The sequence below is a fragment of the Orbicella franksi genome, chromosome 12 (genome assembly GCF_964199315.1).
Source record: "Orbicella franksi chromosome 12, jaOrbFran1.1, whole genome shotgun sequence".
In the NCBI taxonomy this organism is placed as follows: domain Eukaryota; kingdom Metazoa; phylum Cnidaria; class Anthozoa; order Scleractinia; family Merulinidae; genus Orbicella; species Orbicella franksi.
Window position 1 is genome coordinate 17,919,948 of NC_138156.1, and position 18,296 is coordinate 17,938,243.

Here is an 18,296-nt window from a genome sequence, read left to right on the forward strand (position 1 = left end):
TACGATAATGAGAATAGTACATCATTGAACAACGCAACATGAGCCACGTTTACGAAGAAGGACGAAGAAGCATTTGACAATTTTCCCGCCAAAATTTAATTAAAGCGGCGGCTGCACAATACGGGTCACGTACTGCAATCTCGCGGTTGTCCACTTGTTTGCGCCCGAAAACATGTACCTTCGTGTGTCGCTTGTATTTTAAAACCAGTTTCAAAACCGTTGGCTTATGCACTGCAAACGGACAACAACGCAAGCAAAGACATAAATCGGCAAAAAAACTGTGACTCCCGCTGTACTAATATGTCTAATATTTGGTCATACAGATCTTTTCCTCGCGATGCTTAGAGGGTTGTTTAAGTTTACCTTCGTATGTTACGCGAACAATTAGATATTTTTTGTGGGTTATTTTATGGAGAAAACCCTTGACGCATGCCTCCAAAAAAAAAACAAAGCACAATGCTTTTTCTGAGAGCAAAATATAGGAAAGGTAGGCGAGATCACACAATAGTAAGCTAGAATTTAATTTCGGAACTGCCTGCGCCTTTCGGAATGATTACGCCGATCAAATATTTTGTACCGTTTTTAAACAAACTACCTGACGTTCTTTAGTAAATATGTAGGTTTAGTAAAATAGTAGCAGTGGTTAAAAAGTATCGAGTTTGGGAAATATGCTGAGAACTCGAACTTTGTTATAGCCAAAGTAGCCTGCGAACAGGCTCCCGGTGAGCTCCCTGTCCCCGCCCCGATCGCTTCACTCTCCGAATTCTTCTGTTTCGCGCTTGCTGAAATTTTTTTCCGTCCTCGCCGGGAGCCTGTTCGCGGGCTATAGCCAAAGAAATCGATCATTGCGTTTTCTTTGTTTTGTTAACTGGTATTATTGAAAGGGTAACTCTTGTTCTTCGAGATGCCAGTCTAGGTTTTATATGCGAAAACTCTTTCACAGCCTTGACAACGGCCATTCATCTACCGCAAAAATGTAAACCCGTCAAGATCTGTGAAATGTGTTTGTACAGGAGCCATAATCGGGGACGGAGACCGTAAGCGCGCGCCATTTCAAGTATTGGGGTTGTCCCCATGATATGGGACAATAATTCTATTTTTAGAACAAATTGCGCCATCACCTGCGGCACACGCGCGTACATGCTGCGAGGATTTTTGCGGATGTCGCGCGGGGGAAATGGCGTCCGAAATTCCCGAAATTTTTCATGTTTTTGGCCCACAACTGAACGTGTTTACGTCTGTTGGAATTTTGCTTAGGTATTTTCGTCGTAAGCTGCTCCAGTTTGAGTGAAGTAAGACAGTGTCGAATTTAGGTATGTTCCGCTGTAAGCTTATATATATCGCTGACCAAGTTGTGTTCCGATGGATGCTTCTTTTGCATGAACTGTACATTACTCCACTATACATTTCACATATGTTGAAGATTAACAGCTTTTCCATTACACAGCAAAAAACTAGCTGGATATATTACGATATAGCAGAGCTTCAGGACTTCATAGTTTCCTAGCTCCTCTTGCCACACGCTTGCGAGGAATTTGCCAGTCTACGCGACCGAAAACTAAACAAAATAATTGCTAGTTTGAGTTTCGCTTGAATTATAAGCAACGCTTGATGTTTCATCAAGGCCCAATAACTTTACGTCCGTAGATACTGCTCAGTTTTATTCGGGTAAAAGTCCAGTAAATTCTCTGTTGTCGATGAATGAGAGCGCCCGCCGATGCGTGTTTTGCACAGTCAGTAAACATGACAAATTGTAATTCCGCCGCACTTTCGTGTGAAAGCGAACATCGAACTCAAACAATAACTCTGTAGTTTTTAAATATGTTTAAGATTGATAAATGTTTGAGAACATAGTAAAAGCTAAGCTGAAAATATGCGAATAAAGCAGAAATAATCAGCAAAGTTACGACGACGCTTTCTTTAATCCGCTTCGAATAACGATTTCGATTTTGTTGATCGAGTTATCAAAACTCCTTGTCTATTTTCATTTTCGCAATGTAAAACTTCACTATGCTTATTTTGAAGAAACACACATAATGTTAGTAGCCTTTTTTGCGTTCGTGAAATTTGTTGCAGCATCTCAGCACAAAATATAACGAAAGAAATCTTTGTCAAGATTTGTTGACAATTGAAAACACCGACTCGGACTTGAAAGTGCACGAGCTGCACTATGCAAATGAGCAAATTGTACGCGTCAGACTTTCCTTTCCGGCAAAATCTTTTGCAAACTCACCAAACAAGCAGAAACAATAAGAAACCGTCAAAACAGGTTTTGGTTATGATTAACCATTGTCTGAGAAACTCACAAATTAACTCGATACCAGAGTAGAGAGTTTTCTTGCTATATTCTTAAGTCAGAACAAACGCAAAAACATACGCGTAAGCTTGCAACTAGCGTGAGCAGATCTTATTATTCATTCTCAGCGCGAGATTGAAGTCTTGTTTTCTACCCTGAAAAACCCACCTTTTCCGTTAGCTCAGAGCATAAAACTACATATAAGCGCCCCAGTTCGTATTCCCTGCCTTATTCCCTGCCATCGCCGTGAAAAATACGCAAGAGAATCTCTCAACTCTCACCATTAGATCACGCAACGTGACAACATCCACGCGAGAGCCCCCGACATGTGCGTGAATCCGCGCGGATATATGACGTCAGGATGGCGCAATTTGTCCTAAAAATAGAAAAATTGTCCCATATCATAGTTGCGCGCGAATCCCGAGACTTACGGTCTCCGTCCCCGATTATAGCTCCCGGTTTGTATCAATTTCCTTATATCGGTTCGTTCTTTCGCAATATCCTACCGTTAGTCAGTGTCACTCTTAATAATTTGTTAACGTTTTGTTTAATGAGATTGGGTTATTGTAATTTCTCAGCCACTAATGGTGACAATTAAAAACCCAATGTCATCTCAGTTTTTATTTTATTTTATTTTATTTTGTTTTATTTTATTTTATTTTTGACAAATTTCATTTAACGGCAAAACAATTTACACCTTTTGCTGTTCATTTACAGAAAATATCCATTCATTTGTGTTCAAGTTTGTTTCATTATGGCTAATATATTCTCATAATCACCAATATGACATTCATTTACGCGTAAGGAACGTTCAAGAATAACATTTGCATAGGTATTAACATTCAAAATCATCAAAAGATATAAACAATATCTTCCTTTGACATTCATTGGCTGTAAATGTATTTTCATTTTTGTCGGAATAAAATTCGTTGTCACGAAACGAGAATCATTTATACTTTTGGACAATCCTTTTTCAACAAAAGACTTCCAATAACACAATTTGCACGAGCACTCACAATCAATTGCATTATACAATCTTATCCGTGAAGGTGACAATCTTTAGTAAGTTGAGAGAGACATTGCCGTGTTTTCACCTAACGTTAAGAGAAAACAATAGCTCATTAGCGTAATTTTTTAGAACAGAGATATCGCGCCCAATTTTCCTCGAATATTTGATTATAGAACTAGGGACCGTATGTACCTTTTTTAAATCGTATTTTCACACTCCCCCCCTTGCAGATATAAATTCAGCCTCTTACGAACCTTTTGCGTACAACTCAGAGGGCGCACTACAGTATACATGTGATACATGTAATGTGACAGTTAGATTTCCCCACAAATGCCACGAAGAAATAGAATCCCATTTGAACACAGCGAAAGGATAACGAGGGCCTAAATGTGGACAATGGTATCGTTTCATGCAAACATATTTGCCACGATGCCTCAAAAGTGAGGCAATTGAGGGATAAATTGTTCAGCAAATTTGATATTCCCTCTTCCAAAAATAAATATTATTATGGCTGTAATGTTTCTCTCCCCGCGCTTACGATTGTCACCTTCATGGATATGGTTGTATAATAATGCAATTGATTGTGAGTGCTCGTGCAAATTGTGTTATTGAAAATCTTTTGTTGAAAAAGGATTGTCCAAAAGTGTAAATGATTCTCGTTTCGTGACAACGAATTTTATTTCGACAAAAATGAAAATACATTTACAGCCAATGAATGTCAAAGGAAGATATTGTTTATCTTTTGATGATTTTGAATGTTAAGAGTGCCTGCCTGTAAAAATCAAACAAATTCTTAATTTCGCGGCAAGGGTCGAAAATTTGATTTCGCTCATATTTTCATGGTAGACAGGAGTACCCGTCGGATCCGCTCCGCAAAATATCCGCTCTGCAGACTAAAGTTGAGCTGGCTGGGAATCTTAGCAATAAACAGAATCTTGCTGAGAATTTAGCTTATCGAGAGCTAGCTAGCTGGAAAATTTTTTTTGGTGTTCAAATAGCTTACATTGTGGTTTTACAAATCAGTTCTGGCTGGAAATTACATTCCGGATGCAATCACTGACTGAAGTGTATCACTTGACACTCTCTGACTGCTTGACCTTTTGTTTGAAAACATGCTTACAATATAATGTTAGTTGTTTATTAAAGTTTTATTTACCAGCAAACAATAGAAGTCTGTTCTGCTGTCATTTATAGCGTGAAATTAGATCGCTTTCTTTTCCCTTGACGCTCCTTTTTCCCACGTTCAGTTGTATGTTTTTAAACCACCGTTGATCCGGTCGCGGAAAATCATCGTCTGTTCTGCTTTCATGTTCTACCGTGATACAACTGGTTATCTAGTAATGGCGTTTCTTCGTTCGTGCAGTCTTTTCACATTTTTGACTGGGGCCCGGTGAGACTCCGGCAACCTCGTAATATTTTGGAACTAAAACACAGTTCCCGTATAATTTTGTGTCCAACGGTCGGTCTCAAGCGCGGTCAGATTTTGCCGACCAGTTGTTTGAGGGTTTGGCTGCCAGAGAACTCTGAGGACTCCACTGATAAATTCAAAGGTTCAGGTAAGAACTACTTTGGAGTTGAACTAGTTGAATCAGCCTATGTATTTAATATTGATAATATTAAGCAATGTGTGCGGGAAAAGCCGGCGCAGTTTTTCAAACTGTATTCGCCACTGTATTGTATTTCAAACCCAACGGAAAGTGCAGCTTCAGTGAAGACAGTGAAAGCAAGAAAAGGCCTAATATGTCTCAGAACTTGGAAGGGTTTTGGAAATTGTGAGTCCATTCATCCACAGTGATCCTACTTCCAAGTGTAATTTCAATTCTGTAATTTTAACGACCAGTAAAATCCGATCCCGGTGCTGCAGTCGACGATGACCGCTTTTTAACGCGTCGAACGTTAAACACGAGCTATTGAAACACATTTGCCGCGTCTTGGACAAACTGACGAGATATTGAAATGATCATTTTTTCCCGGTGTAAGAAAGTATTGTTTCCATCGCTTTCTTTACTGAAGTCCGATCATGTTCTTTGTATAACTGAAGGCTGGTTACCTATTGCTGCCTTTTGGTATCGCCGAAAATTTGCCCTGAAAGAGCTGTTGACCAGCACACCTGATTGATCTAGTTCCATGCTAATTGTACTGTACTTTGGCATTTAAAAGTAGGCAATCATATCATTCCAGATTTCGTTCTTTCGGTGCCGATAGCGCCAGGACAATAATGTGTAATTTAATTTCTTATGCTTTCCCATTTGTTAACGCGCGTGTTTTTCGCACATTCAGTTTCTGTCAGAGAACAAGTTATTTTGCATGCCTGCGTTGCTACCGGAATTGGAGACATTTCGCCTTATTGTCCCTCTTTTTATGACGGCACAGACAGTGATTTTGTGGTGGAACAATTATCGCGCGGTTCAGTTCATGTAGCTTAATGGCAAAGCGCGAAACATGGCACACGAAAAAAAGGGGAGGGATGTGGCACCAGTTCACACCATTCACTGAATTCACGCTTCTGGGTTATAGTTTGATGACGAAATGAGCGGTAAAAAATTATTCCACAATTATTGCTTTCTTAAACAGTTAAATCCTTGCTTCTTTGACTTGCCCCAGGGAATGTAATTTTCAGCAATTTAACATCAGTTAAAATCTAAGACATTTCATTGAATACTCTCATGAATGAGCTATTTTTGTGAACATAGTTCTTGATCTAGATCTTACATTGAGGGGCCCGATAGTATCACCAGCTTTGTATATTATTATGTGTCCGTGGCTGTATGCGTATTTGGATGCATTAATGTGTGTGTGTGGACGCGGGGAGGACGCCGGTATAAGAGGGATTGTGCAGTATGTTACATTTTCTAAAACATATCATTTTTCAGGTGTAAAATTAATTGCGTGAACTATAAGAAGCACAGCTGAAGATGCTACAAACGTTACCTGATGTCATGGACTGGTACCCAAGAAAAGATGAACAAATTTGTTGATGAAACCACGAGATTAAGTTTGTGATCTTTTATGCTGATCGTCCAGTGTATATTTATGACATTAGATTGATCTGATTGATACATTTTGTTAACGAGTCTCTAGACGTAATGATGCTGTTAATAGCAATACTTCAGTTACGGTGAACGGCCTATAACATCCCAACAATGCCGGGGTCTTTGCTGCGAAACTTTGCACTTAACTGTGTGAAACTTTTACGGTGAACGGCCTTTAACATCCCTTCAATGGGTATTTATGAAATTTTTACGGTAAACTACCTCTAGGAATATGAGTGTCTTTAGTTGTTTAGCTTTCAAGTTAATTAATTTTGTGAAAGTTGTGTTGACAGTGCTTTGCAGTCTTGGGCAAGGCATGAAGCAGTGACATGGACTGAGATGGATCACCAACATTCAAGGTATGTATTATCAAGATTTTTTTTTATTCATTTTATGATAAAGATTCTAATGTGGTTTATACACTTTTATCTCGCAATTTCAGAGTGGGAAGCTCAGAGAAGACAGTGGTCCAAAGAAGAAGAAAAAGATGTTTTTCAATACTTTTGAGGTAAACATGGTGTTACTAATCAATACTAAACCAGCTCCCTTTAGTTGTTTTAGGGAGCTAGCATAGCCCTTTATTTTTCAAAAAAATCATTAGAAATAATTTTAAACTACTAAATCGGGGTAAACATATAAAGTGTGCTGCTGTTGTTGAAATTACAATCATTATTGGGCTAGCAATGTAGAAGTAAGGCCGATGTGTATTAGTAAAGGACTTCAATATTATTTTTTTTGTTCATTTCCCTTACAGCATTATATAAAAGTAATTTTGCAACAAACGTTTCTTTGGTGAAAGCAAGTTTAATCTGAATGTCTACAAGGATTAGAGGGGTCTTATTTCAAACATTAGCGTGAATCATTTTAGATGTCAGAACGTAAAGTGCCAAACTGTCACACGTATGCTGAACCTGGAAGGCATCTGAAGTATCGGAAAACAACGTGCTGGGAGACACCTTGCCCGACCGCTTAAGACGTAAATGGTAAGTTGCATTGTTTTTAAGGGATAAGATAATCAAAGTGTAGATTTTGCTTATAGCGGCAAAAATAACCACATATTGCTAATTTATCTCTGATAATAGTCAACAGACAATAGGCTGTTCAATAAAGGTCCTAAACAGTGCGTTTGTTTTTAATCTAGGTCAAAACGCTGGCCAGAACATTTTTTTTCGCCTATAATTGCCTTGCTGGCATTTCAAATGTTACTCTTTACTGCTGGCTGGCTACTTGGCTAATTGCCATTTTTCTAGCTCGGTATTCAAAATTTTCGTTATGTCTGGCTGGGAGTTTTATGAAATAAAGTCGATCTTGCTAGCAGTGAAGAGCGGATATTTTTTTCCCAGGAAAGTTAATTATTAATGGTAATTGACGTGGGAGCACAGAATCAGTGCTTGGGAAGTCACATCTTAAATTTCCAGTTAAAGTGTCGTTGGGTACTCCTGGGTAGATAGGCTAGGGCATGACAAAAACTACTGGACAGTTTTTTGGCAAAATATCCTTTTATTTCAAAGAAATATGCAAATTACCAAATTCCGTTGAAATCGTCATTTGACGCACCATTTTATTACACAAGTTTGAGAGCCTCGCATGCAAAACCACATCATTCTTCCGTCTTTAAAACACTCAAATATTTTTGTGCAATGTTTAAATGTGTACTGGGTTGATTTTAGGGAATGTTGCGTTGTCTTTTTGGGTGCAAAATAATTAAATTTCGAAGACATGTATTTCATTCACTTAAAAGTACTTCGTGAATATAATTAATTTTCACCATGTGCGAAACCTTCAAATGGATCAAGCTTCTGATGTTTGAATCGCAGAAGGATGGTCTACAGACTCCTGTAAAAATTTCTTTGGGCAAATGATTGTGAACGACGCGAGAGCTTTTCAAAGTACGTCAAAAATGCAAATATGTGACCATCCGTCGTCAAATTTCAATTTACGGGTTAGACGTATATTTTAGCATGCGCCACACGACTTGACCTATAATAAGTTGAAATAGACACATGCACAGAGCTGATAATTTCGAAATGTTCTAACCTTATTTGTTGGTAAAGGCAGGTCCAAAGCCGATTTGACGTGTTTCTAGTCGATCTCTCACCATTCGTCGCACATAAAGCAGAAGTTTGCTATTGTTTACACAAGGTTAACGTCCGATGTACATCGCCTACTGTCAACCTACTATTGGTCGAATACTATGAATCTGTGACCATCTTTCTGCGCTTATGAACATCACTGCATCTAAGTCTAAAACGGCTAAGTCATTTGGAGAACGCACTAACTAATGGAATTGTTAGGCGTTGTATCACAGTAAACTAATGCATTGTAAATCACAGGCGGCCCAAGCTCACAATGCGAGGAGTTTTTTTTTTTTAATCTTTATGGGAACGTTCAGCGCGCGAAACGTGACACGGTTACCGGCGACATCTACTATTACATGGCCCTATTACATAACGACCGAGTTTGGTTACGCGAAACGTGACCTTCGCCTTGCAGTATGTGGTGGTGTTGTGTTACAACGGTTTGAATTTATAAAGGTTTGTATGGGGAAAAACGGTAATCGACATTATAGCTGAAATTTTGGTATTTTTGCAATAAAAATGACTCACCTCAATGCCTTGTTGTCTTTTCTATTGTCATCTCGCTTCTCAGCTCGATCCGAAGCCTTTTAAGCAAGTTGTCGCTTTTTGGTTTTCCTAAACACTCTTTCCTCTCAAGTGAATTGCTTAAAGGACAATTTTTTTTAGATTTTTATCTGAACATAATTAATAAACACCACTTGGCTTTGAATTGAATTTTCTACAGTCATCAGTATCACGATCCTTCAGAATATGTCATTTTTCTGTCAGTGGTATTATTTTCCTATAGATGTGATTTGTGGTTGTACCTGATCACTTTAATATATTTATTAATTAATGAAATGTTGTGCTTATTTAGTGTTGGAGTTAAAAGAAAATATTACTGGCATCATTTTCGGCATATGTCTAACTTACAGAAAAAAAGGACTTAAAACTAACAGCTTTGGGTTACATTGACATGCAATTGGCAGACACTATAGAAAATAGTACAAGTACACTAATTGCAAGACGATAATTATTACTAAAAAACAATAGAAAGCTTTGTTGAGGCACGCTGCCTGGAGTACAGTATAATTATAAATTTTAATATTCAGCATCTGTACTATAATTGTTATTAATAGTGACTAACCTGTAATTTAAGGGTTCTTATTAATCCAAAAGAGATCATGAGTCCAGACTGTCATTACGGTCAATTGCCAGTAGCCTAGCAGCGGCAAAGTAATGCACTCACTCATTCACATTGCATAAGTGAACTTTTGTCTCATTGAGTGGATCACTCCCTTAATGGGGTTCTTCAAGTCAACTGATTGTTGATTGGCCCGAGCAAAAGCTCTAATTTCTCTATTTAATGAATTGCTTTAAAACAGCCAACCTATTAGAATGGTCAGATTTTTGTCACCCATCGATTGCCAAATTAATGTGGTTCCTCTAGGAGGGGGTGAATAGGTTTGCGGATCGACAGATTTGGCCTTCAAAAGCGAATGGATTGCGGAATTTCGCAATAAATTGAGTGGATTCGCAAATTTCTAAAATACGGCGGATCGTGGATCAGCTGTGAGTTTCAGTGCAGATTCCGGACTATACATCTCTTGAAGTTCAGATCATGGATCCTCAACAAAGTTTTGGTCATAGATCTTTGGTCGGTAAGTTCAAGTTTCATCGACTTTATTTCTTTTTTCGGACGAAACTCAGTTATTTAAACTTGGGTTTGACCTTGTTATTGGAATTGTGTGATCCTTATCCAGTATGTTGAATCCTTTACAATTTTTGAAAACTTGACAATGGCATCCACATTAATTTTAGCAGTTTATGTAGCGATGAACTTTTACACTTCTGTTTCTTTCTCGCGCAAAACCAAGTGGCAAATCTGTTACTCAGATCAGTTATCCATTGTCTTAAGATTAGGAATTGAATTATCGTCCCATAATTTCCAAAATACTGCGATGTCCTCCGGTCTAGTTCAGACCAAAAGGCTCAAACACCATGGCCTTTGGTGTCGCATATACTTGTACGCACATACCCCAAAAGGGGGAGGGAAAAGTTGCAGTGAATCTACGCCACAGAAAGTTTTCAAAAAATGCGATTTCGTATTTGAACGAAAATGTTGGCGGATCAGCGGAAATGGCGAAAAAAAAAGCACGGATTGGCAGATTTATGTACCCCAATTTACCCCCCTCCTCCAGAATCCGTTTTAGCCTTCAGCTCTGAGTGCATGTATTGTTAATAATTTACTTTCTCAAACTCATTAATAATTCATCAAGTTTAAACAAAGGAAATCATGACCTTGATGGTGTCTGGATATCTGATCTTAATTGGCAACAATTTTTATGATTTTGTTTCTCCATTTTCTCCTTAGTTTTAGTTTTGATTGAGAAGATATATCAAACACTCAAGACGGTGTTTGACCACATTTCCAAACACCTGAAAGTTTGTGAAAAATACTCCGCTATACGTTGTATTTTCAACTTTTTCTCTGTGTTCCAAAATGTGGTCAAACATGGTCTTTTTCTTGTTTGATACATAACTACAAAATCCCTTCAATTAAACTATTGATTAGTTGTACCTGGTATGTTCTGTGTCTTAGTCCTGGTATGAGAAAAATCTTGACTCTTGTGACACATATTCTCTTCTCCGACGTTAACAAAGTCATCAAAAGCTTACTACCGTAAATTACTAATGGCATGATGGTGTCAGATTCACAGACTGTGATACGGTTATCATGGGAGATGTCACGTATGGTGCATGCTGTGTTGATGACTTCTCCGCTAGGGCACTAGCATGTGACCTCATGGTCCATTATGGTCATAGTTGCTTGGGTGAGGCCTATAGTTGTAGCTGTTCTAATTTATTTGCGTTATTCACCAGGAGTGGCCTAGAAAATCTTGGGTCCCTGAATGTTTTGATTTAATCTTGAGGTCTTGGAAGGGGTGGAAAATAATACCTAGGAAATCTTGGGTCTCTAAAACTTTTGATTTGATCTCAAAATTTTGGAAGTATTTATTATTAGTCATGAAGATTTTTTTAATTCTGTGTTTAGTTCATATCACAGTCTAAAATCGCTTGAGCAGTCTCAGATTTTTAAACAAGGGTCTTGGTGTCTCAGTTAGTCTACTCAGATTTTTCCATTCATCACCCTACATGGCAATGACTGGTATGATGATGTAATATGAATTGTATCAACTAACAAGCAGCAAATTCAAGCAGACATCTACCATGGAAGGGATGACTCTGGTCTTTTGCTTCAATACATGTACAAATCGATGATGGAATTAGTAGTGAGTTACAAAGTTATTCTTACAAAGTCTTGGTATGGGTTTGTTGGATAGTATACACAAAATTTAACATTTCTTTTCTGTTAGTGATTAAAAGTTGACATAAATATATAGCAATTTTTCCAGGGCAATTCTGTGCAAGGGGGAAAGGTGCTATGAGATTGACCCTATATGAAGCACCAACCCGTGAGACAAGGCCAGACCACAACACTGAGAACTTCGTGCCCTACTCTTTGCGATAAGTGTGTGGGTTCTTTAACGCCCCCTGCTATTATAAACCATGTAACACTGAAGATGCAGGAAATGGAGACTTTGATTTATAGTCGTTATCCGACAATACTAGTTAGAACACACAGGTACATGTATGTAGTACCCTTAGTGCTCCTACTAGGGATATAGGACAAGGCTAAAGCTAGCATTAGATAAAAATATAGTAACTAGTAGACATGATGATAGATGCGAATGCAGCTATAACACTACTGGAAAAACACCTGAAAAAATTTTCAGGCTTTGAACAGGATTCAAACCCACGACCTTCTCGATACTGGTGCAATGCTCTCCCAACTAAGCTATCAAAGCCACATGAGAGCGGTTGTGTGTTGGTTGGCCCTTTATGTTCATTGGACGTAATACTTGGCTCAAGTATGTAAATTCCATAGTAATAGATGTCCAACAATAGCAATTAAATGTAGACATGATGATAGATATGATTGCAGCCATAACACTACTGGAAAAAGATCTGAAAAAATTTGAAAAAATTGACCTGTTAAAAATACTGATTACTCTCTTCACAGTTCCAATTGACTCTACAAAAGGAATCAAGATGTTATATGTACTTGTGGACATCAAACTGGACGCCAGCCATTTTAATTTGTAGACACAGTCAGGTACAACTTTGAAGCTGGGACATCATTGGCGATAGTGAGCACGATACAATTTGTGGCAACTCTTCAGGTATGTCAACTGTTAGATTTGATTGTATGAATCGGTTGTTTAACATTTTAGAAAATTGGTGGCCATGAATTCCCTTCTGGCATTTTGGAATAAAAATCAATAAAAATATCTATACCCTACCCATGAAGGGTTATTGAGTTTGAAGCCCCCACCCTCCCCTCCCAGCCCCTTACTCAGGAGATCACTGTCCTTTTGGCCTCCCTCTTCCAATCTCCTGTTAATGGTACTTGTGTGGATATTTTCTAGAGCCACGCATTCAGCACCTTTTAAATTCCATTTTCCCATTTGAGTGCAAAACTACATGCTCCTTCATACAGAATTTAAGTTATGCTTAACTAGGTATAATCTTCCTTTTGTGTTCATCATGCAGGCCGTGTATGAAGATTTGTGTAAAGACTACAAGGTGGAGATTCCACAGTGTAAGCCCTTGTCCCCTGGAGAGATTCTTGACTGTACAGCTCCTAGAATAAAACACAAAGATGCTTCCATGTAAGATAGTGAGGCTCAGAATCTTCATATTTCTGGCTTGAAATTCAAAGGGCTGTGCAAGTTACACTGTAAGCCTTATTAGCATTTATTAACTGAAATACAAATTTTATAGTACAGTTTACAGCTGTACAGTCAAACTCATATCCACTCATTTGCCTAGAATAAGCAACATTCCAAGATTGTCTCAAGTGACTTGCAGGGGTTTCACTTAACGATTTCAGCAGGAAGGCTATTTTATCTGAACTCCTTTATAAAAAAACTTTCCTCTAGATGGTCAAAGCAGTTAGAATAGGCAAAATCGTCCTCATAGCCAGTCGATTTTCCCGATCTCTGGCCCTTAATGAAACCCCTGCCCTGTACTCCTAAAGGTGTTTTGCATTCTTCAATGTAATTACACGTAGCAATGATTGTGAGACTCCCCAAATTTCCTTCAAATGCAGTTCTTTACATTTTGTAGTAGTTTTAACATTTATTGCAGATTAAGAATTTTAAGAAAACGACAAAACGTTTGAGTTTATAAAACATGTTTCGACAGAAACTTCTGTCATCCTCAGCTGACCCAAGTGCATGTTCCATTTCCTTGTACCACACTGATGAACGTTTTATGCATGACCCGAGAAACGTTGCCAATTGCTGTCAGTGCTACAAATAGACATACCAAGCAAGTCACGTTCAACCTGTTAAAAATGTGTTAAAAAAAGAAAAAAAGAACTGTACAATGTTCAAACCTTCACTCTAGAAGCAATAATTATTTATCTCCCATGATAGTGAGACAGCTCTCTGGTTTTCCAGTTAGGACAACGTACATTACACTGACATTACTTGCCAATACCGTGCAATTACCGAAGATCTTCGCCAAAAAGGACCTTTCTACCTGCGATAACATCCCTACGCCTGAACTTGCTCATCGATGGAAACATCTTAAAGGCATAGAAGCAGATCTGCCACTACAGTTACCTAATGCCAAGATCGGTCTTCTGATTGGCTCTAATTGTCCGAAAGCTCTTGAGCCAATGGATGTATTAGCAAGCGAAGATGGTGGTCCATTTGCAATTAAAACGTTTGCTGGATGGGCAATAGTTGGGCCCTTATACATGTGCTATGCAGAGCATCCTACTGTAAATTGCCATAGAGTTGCTGCAATGGAAGTCTGTTCTGGTAGACACCTCGATCACCACTTCATGGTAGAGAACAAAGTCAGAGAAATCGTTACTCCACAAGTGCTGAACAAGATGTTTGAGCTAGACTTCAGCGAGCGAACTGATGATAAGGAACAAGGATACTCACAAGAGGACAAGAAGTTTCTCAAGATAGTTACCCAGGGTATTCGGCATACAGAAGATAGTCATTACGAGATTCCCCTTCCATTCCGCCGTGACGATGTACGCTTTCCTGAGAACAAGGAGCAGGTCCTTCAAAGAGCACACTGGTTAAGAAAGAAGTTTATCAATAATGAGACATTTTACAAGGACTATGTCAATTTCACGAACAGTATTATTGCCAAGGGATTTGCTAGGAAGGTGCCGTCAGATCGTCTATTTGCTAAGACAGGCCAACTTTGGTACATACCCCACCATGGCGTCTACCACGCTAAGAAGCCCAACAAGATCAGGGTCGTATTCGACTGTAGTGCCAGGTTCGGAGGAACATCGCTAAACGACCAATTGTTGCAGGGGCCTGACCTGACGAATCGACTCGTGGGTGTTCTGACAAGATTCCGCCAAGGACCGGTCGCCTTCATGAGTGATATTGATGCCATGTTCCATCAAGTCCGGGTACCAGAAGGCCAGCGAGACTTGTTGCGCTTCCTATGGTGGCCTGATGGAGATTTAACGCAGAATCTTGAGGAGTATCAGATGAACGTCCATTTATTTGGTGCGGTTTCCTCGCCGAGTTGTTCAAACTTCGCGCTACGAAAAGCAGCTGATGACGCCGAGGAGGCCGTTGGTCCAGAAACCGCTAACGTGTTGAGGAAGAATTTCTATGTTGACGACTGCCTTCGCCCAGAAGATACGGAGGAGTCCGCTATTCTAAGAATACGTGGTGTTCGCCATGCCTGTGCACATGGAGGTTTCAATCTGGCCAAGTTCGTTAGCAACCGTAGACCCGTACTAGAAAGTGTCCCAGACGAAGCTCGTGCCCAAGACGTGAGAGCATTAGAGCTGGGCAGTGGTGAACTTCCGTTTGAGAGGGCTCTCGACGTACAGTGGGCAATCGAGTCGGATACGTTTGGTTTCAGAATCGTCCTTAAAGACCAGCCGCTAACCCGAAGAGGAATATTGTCTACGATATCTTCCGTTTACGACCCTCTGGGAATAGCAGCACCCTTTCTGTTGGTCGGAAAGTCAATACTGCAGGATCTGTGTCGCACCAAGTTAAGCTGGGATGAAGACATTGGCGAAGAGTACCGTGTACGTTGGGAGAATTGGAGAAGCCAGTTGCCTGCCCTGGAACGTTTCTCTATGGAGCGATGTTTCAAACCTGCAAACTTTGGTACAGTCGTCTCCAGACAAATCCACAACTTCTCTGATGCTAGCTCAACGGGTTACGGTCAAGTGACATACCTCAGAATCAAGAATGAGAAAGGAGACATCCATTGTGCGTTCCTTATGGGGAAAGCCCGCGTAGTTCCCGTCAAGACCATGACGATTCCACGCCTCGAGCTTACGGCGGCCACAGTTTCAGTTAGAGTGGGAGAGATGATTGCTAGAGAGTTAGACGAACCTGCCGAGAGTAAGACTTATTGGACAGACAGTACAACTGTTTTGAAGTACATCCGAAATGACAAGAAGCGTTTCCACGTGTTTGTGGCGAATCGCGTGCAAACAATAAGAAATGCAACAAATCCTAACCAGTGGAGGTACGTTGGGACCGACATTAATCCGGCTGATGACTCTCACGTGGTTTGAAAGGCCATGAGTTATCCAAACAGCATCGTTGGATTACAGGTCCAAATTTCCTATGGCTACCCGAGAGCGAATGGCCTCAACTTCCTGGTGACTTGGACGACGTTTCCTACAATGATCCTGAGGTTAAGAAGGTTCTTGTGAACAGCATGGATGTTGAAGAGAACGCAGACCTTTTGAAGAGGCTCACACGCTTTTCCGAGTGGCACCGTATGAAAAAATCCATTGCCTGGATACTCCGTCTAAAACCTAACTCCGATGAGAGGGCATTGCTTCCCAAGGATGGAGCTGACAAAGTGAGACGTACAGCAAACGTGAAACGCAAGCCCTTAAGAGTAGAAGAATTAGACAGAGCGGAGAAGACCATTCTGAAATTGGTACAAAGCGGTACATTTCCCAAAGAAATAGAAGCTCTGCAGAAAGTTCGACGAGTAGATTGTGAGAGTGACCGCCAATTTGCAAAGGCAATAAAGTCCGAAATCAAGAAATCTAGCACGTTGTATCGCCTTGATCCTTTCCTGGACCAGGACGGACTCATACGTGTTGGCGGAAGACTAAGCAAGTCAGAAGAGTTTTCAGAAGGCTTTAAGCATCCTGTGATCCTCCCGAAGAAGAGTTTCATCGTGGACCTCATAATTCGCGACGCCCATACGAAGGTCGCCCATGCTGGTAGGGGCATTACGCTGAGCGAACTAAGAAGTCAATATTGGATACTTAACGCCAATTCTGTTGTGAGACATTTCATCTCCAAGTGCGTGGTTTGTCGTCGTCTTCGTGGAACGACAGGTGAACAAAAGATGGCTGACCTTCCTAAGGAGCGAATAACACCCTCCCCTCCCTTCACATATAGTGGCGTTGATTACTTTGGTCCCTTCTACATCAAACAAGGACGGAGAGATGTTGAACGCTATGGAGTACTATTTACCTGCCTAGCTAGCCGAGTGGTGCACATTGAAACGGCCGACTCATTGGAAACGGATTCCTTCATTAACGCCCTTCGACGATTCATAGCAAGGAGAGGGTCAGTACGTGAGATCAGATCAGACCAAGGCACCAACATCGTAGGAGCAGAGAGAGAACTAAAGAAAGCTTTAGACGAGCTGGACCACAGCGCAATCCAAAGGAATCTTTGCAGAGACTTCAATGCTGACTGGATTATCCAATGGAAACAGAATCCTCCGGCAGCGTCCCACATGGGTGGCGTTTGGGAGCGCCAGATACGATCTGTCAGATCAGTTTTGTCTGCATTGATGCGAGAACACGGCCACACCCTCGACGATGAGTCCTTTAGAACCCTGTTAACCGAGGTAGAATGCATCATCAACAGTCGCCCGCTCACTGTCCCGTCAAGCGATCCCGAGGATCTGGATCCACTCACACCAAATCACATACTGACTATGAAGTCAAGGGTTGTCATGCCTCCGCCAGGAAACTTTCAGAAAGCTGACTTGTACCTCCGCAAAAGATGGAAACGTGTGCAGTATCTTTCCAATGTCTTTTGGTCGAGATGGAGAAAAGAGTACGTCCAAAATCTACAAAAGAGAGTAAAATGGAACCGCCCCCGAAGAAACTTCGAAAAGGGAGACCTGGTACTGATCGTAGATGATCGAGCCTCAAGATACGACTGGAGCATGGCCCGATGTTGTCGACGTACACCCGGATTCAAATGGACAGGTCAGATCGGTCAGAGTTACCACGGCAACAACAACCCTAGATCGCCCAATCGACAAACTCGTGCTGATACTGGAGAATGAAGAATAAAGACCAGGGTAAATCCCAGCCAGAGAAGCCATAAGGAGTAGAGAACTGTGTTATGAACTTTAACGTTAAAAACTGAGAACTTAAGAGTTTTAGTAAACTCTTAGAGGAGCCAGATGTTGCAGCCGCATTTAATTGTTATTTTTTCCGTTTGTGCGTGCATTCTTTCGTGATCATCGCATTCTTTTCGTTTATCTCGCTTTCACGTTATCGATGTTCTGTTAGGTTTTTTCGCTTAATTTTGCTTTGTTTCAGTCCCCTTTTGTATGCGTCTTTCTAGTTTATTTGTGCATTTTCTTCGCGACGCTACCGTCATCTCGTCTCGTTTACTTCCCTGCCGTTGTCCTTTTTTTTTTACGTGTACCTTAGCTTCCTAGTCATACAACGTTTGTAAGTATCGTCTACCTTCGGCTCGTTATTTCTGTTTCTTTTATTGTATTCGTCTATAACTTGTAATTTATTTTGTTTGTAGCAACCGCTCCCTTTTCATCGCTTCTGTTCACAC

The 18,296-nt window shown here is 40.3% G+C and overlaps 3 protein-coding genes across 3 annotated transcripts; all 3 read left to right on the top strand.

Annotated features, from left to right (window-relative positions):
* The first annotated feature begins 12,050 nt into the window (after nucleotides 1–12,050).
* LOC145463096 (2-(3-amino-3-carboxypropyl)histidine synthase subunit 1-like) lies at nucleotides 12,051–13,362 on the top strand. Its single transcript, XM_081446808.1, is given in 3 exon segments — nucleotides 12,051–12,549; nucleotides 12,552–12,638; nucleotides 13,009–13,362. Coding segments are annotated over 3 exon segments (381 nt in total). The 5' UTR covers nucleotides 12,051–12,378; the 3' UTR covers nucleotides 13,132–13,362.
* A 526-nt stretch (nucleotides 13,363–13,888) lies between these two features.
* On the top strand, nucleotides 13,889–16,036 carry LOC145462263 (uncharacterized). The gene has a single exon (XM_081445765.1). It carries the CDS (start codon nucleotides 13,889–13,891, stop codon nucleotides 16,034–16,036), a length of 2,148 nt encoding a protein of 715 aa, XP_081301891.1.
* Nucleotides 16,037–16,182: 146 nt separating this feature from the next.
* Nucleotides 16,183–17,787, top strand: LOC145462264 (uncharacterized). Its single transcript, XM_081445766.1, has one exon. It carries the CDS (start codon nucleotides 16,183–16,185, stop codon nucleotides 17,785–17,787), a length of 1,605 nt encoding a protein of 534 aa, XP_081301892.1.
* Nucleotides 17,788–18,296: the final 509 nt, after the last annotated feature.

What these genes read in the sequence shown, in the direction of transcription:
- LOC145462264 (XM_081445766.1), top strand. Translation starts at nt 16,183, where the DNA reads ATGGATGTTGAAGAGAACGCAGACCTTTTGAAGAGGCTCACACGCTTT.
- LOC145462263 (XM_081445765.1), top strand. Translation starts at nt 13,889, where the DNA reads ATGATAGTGAGACAGCTCTCTGGTTTTCCAGTTAGGACAACGTACATT.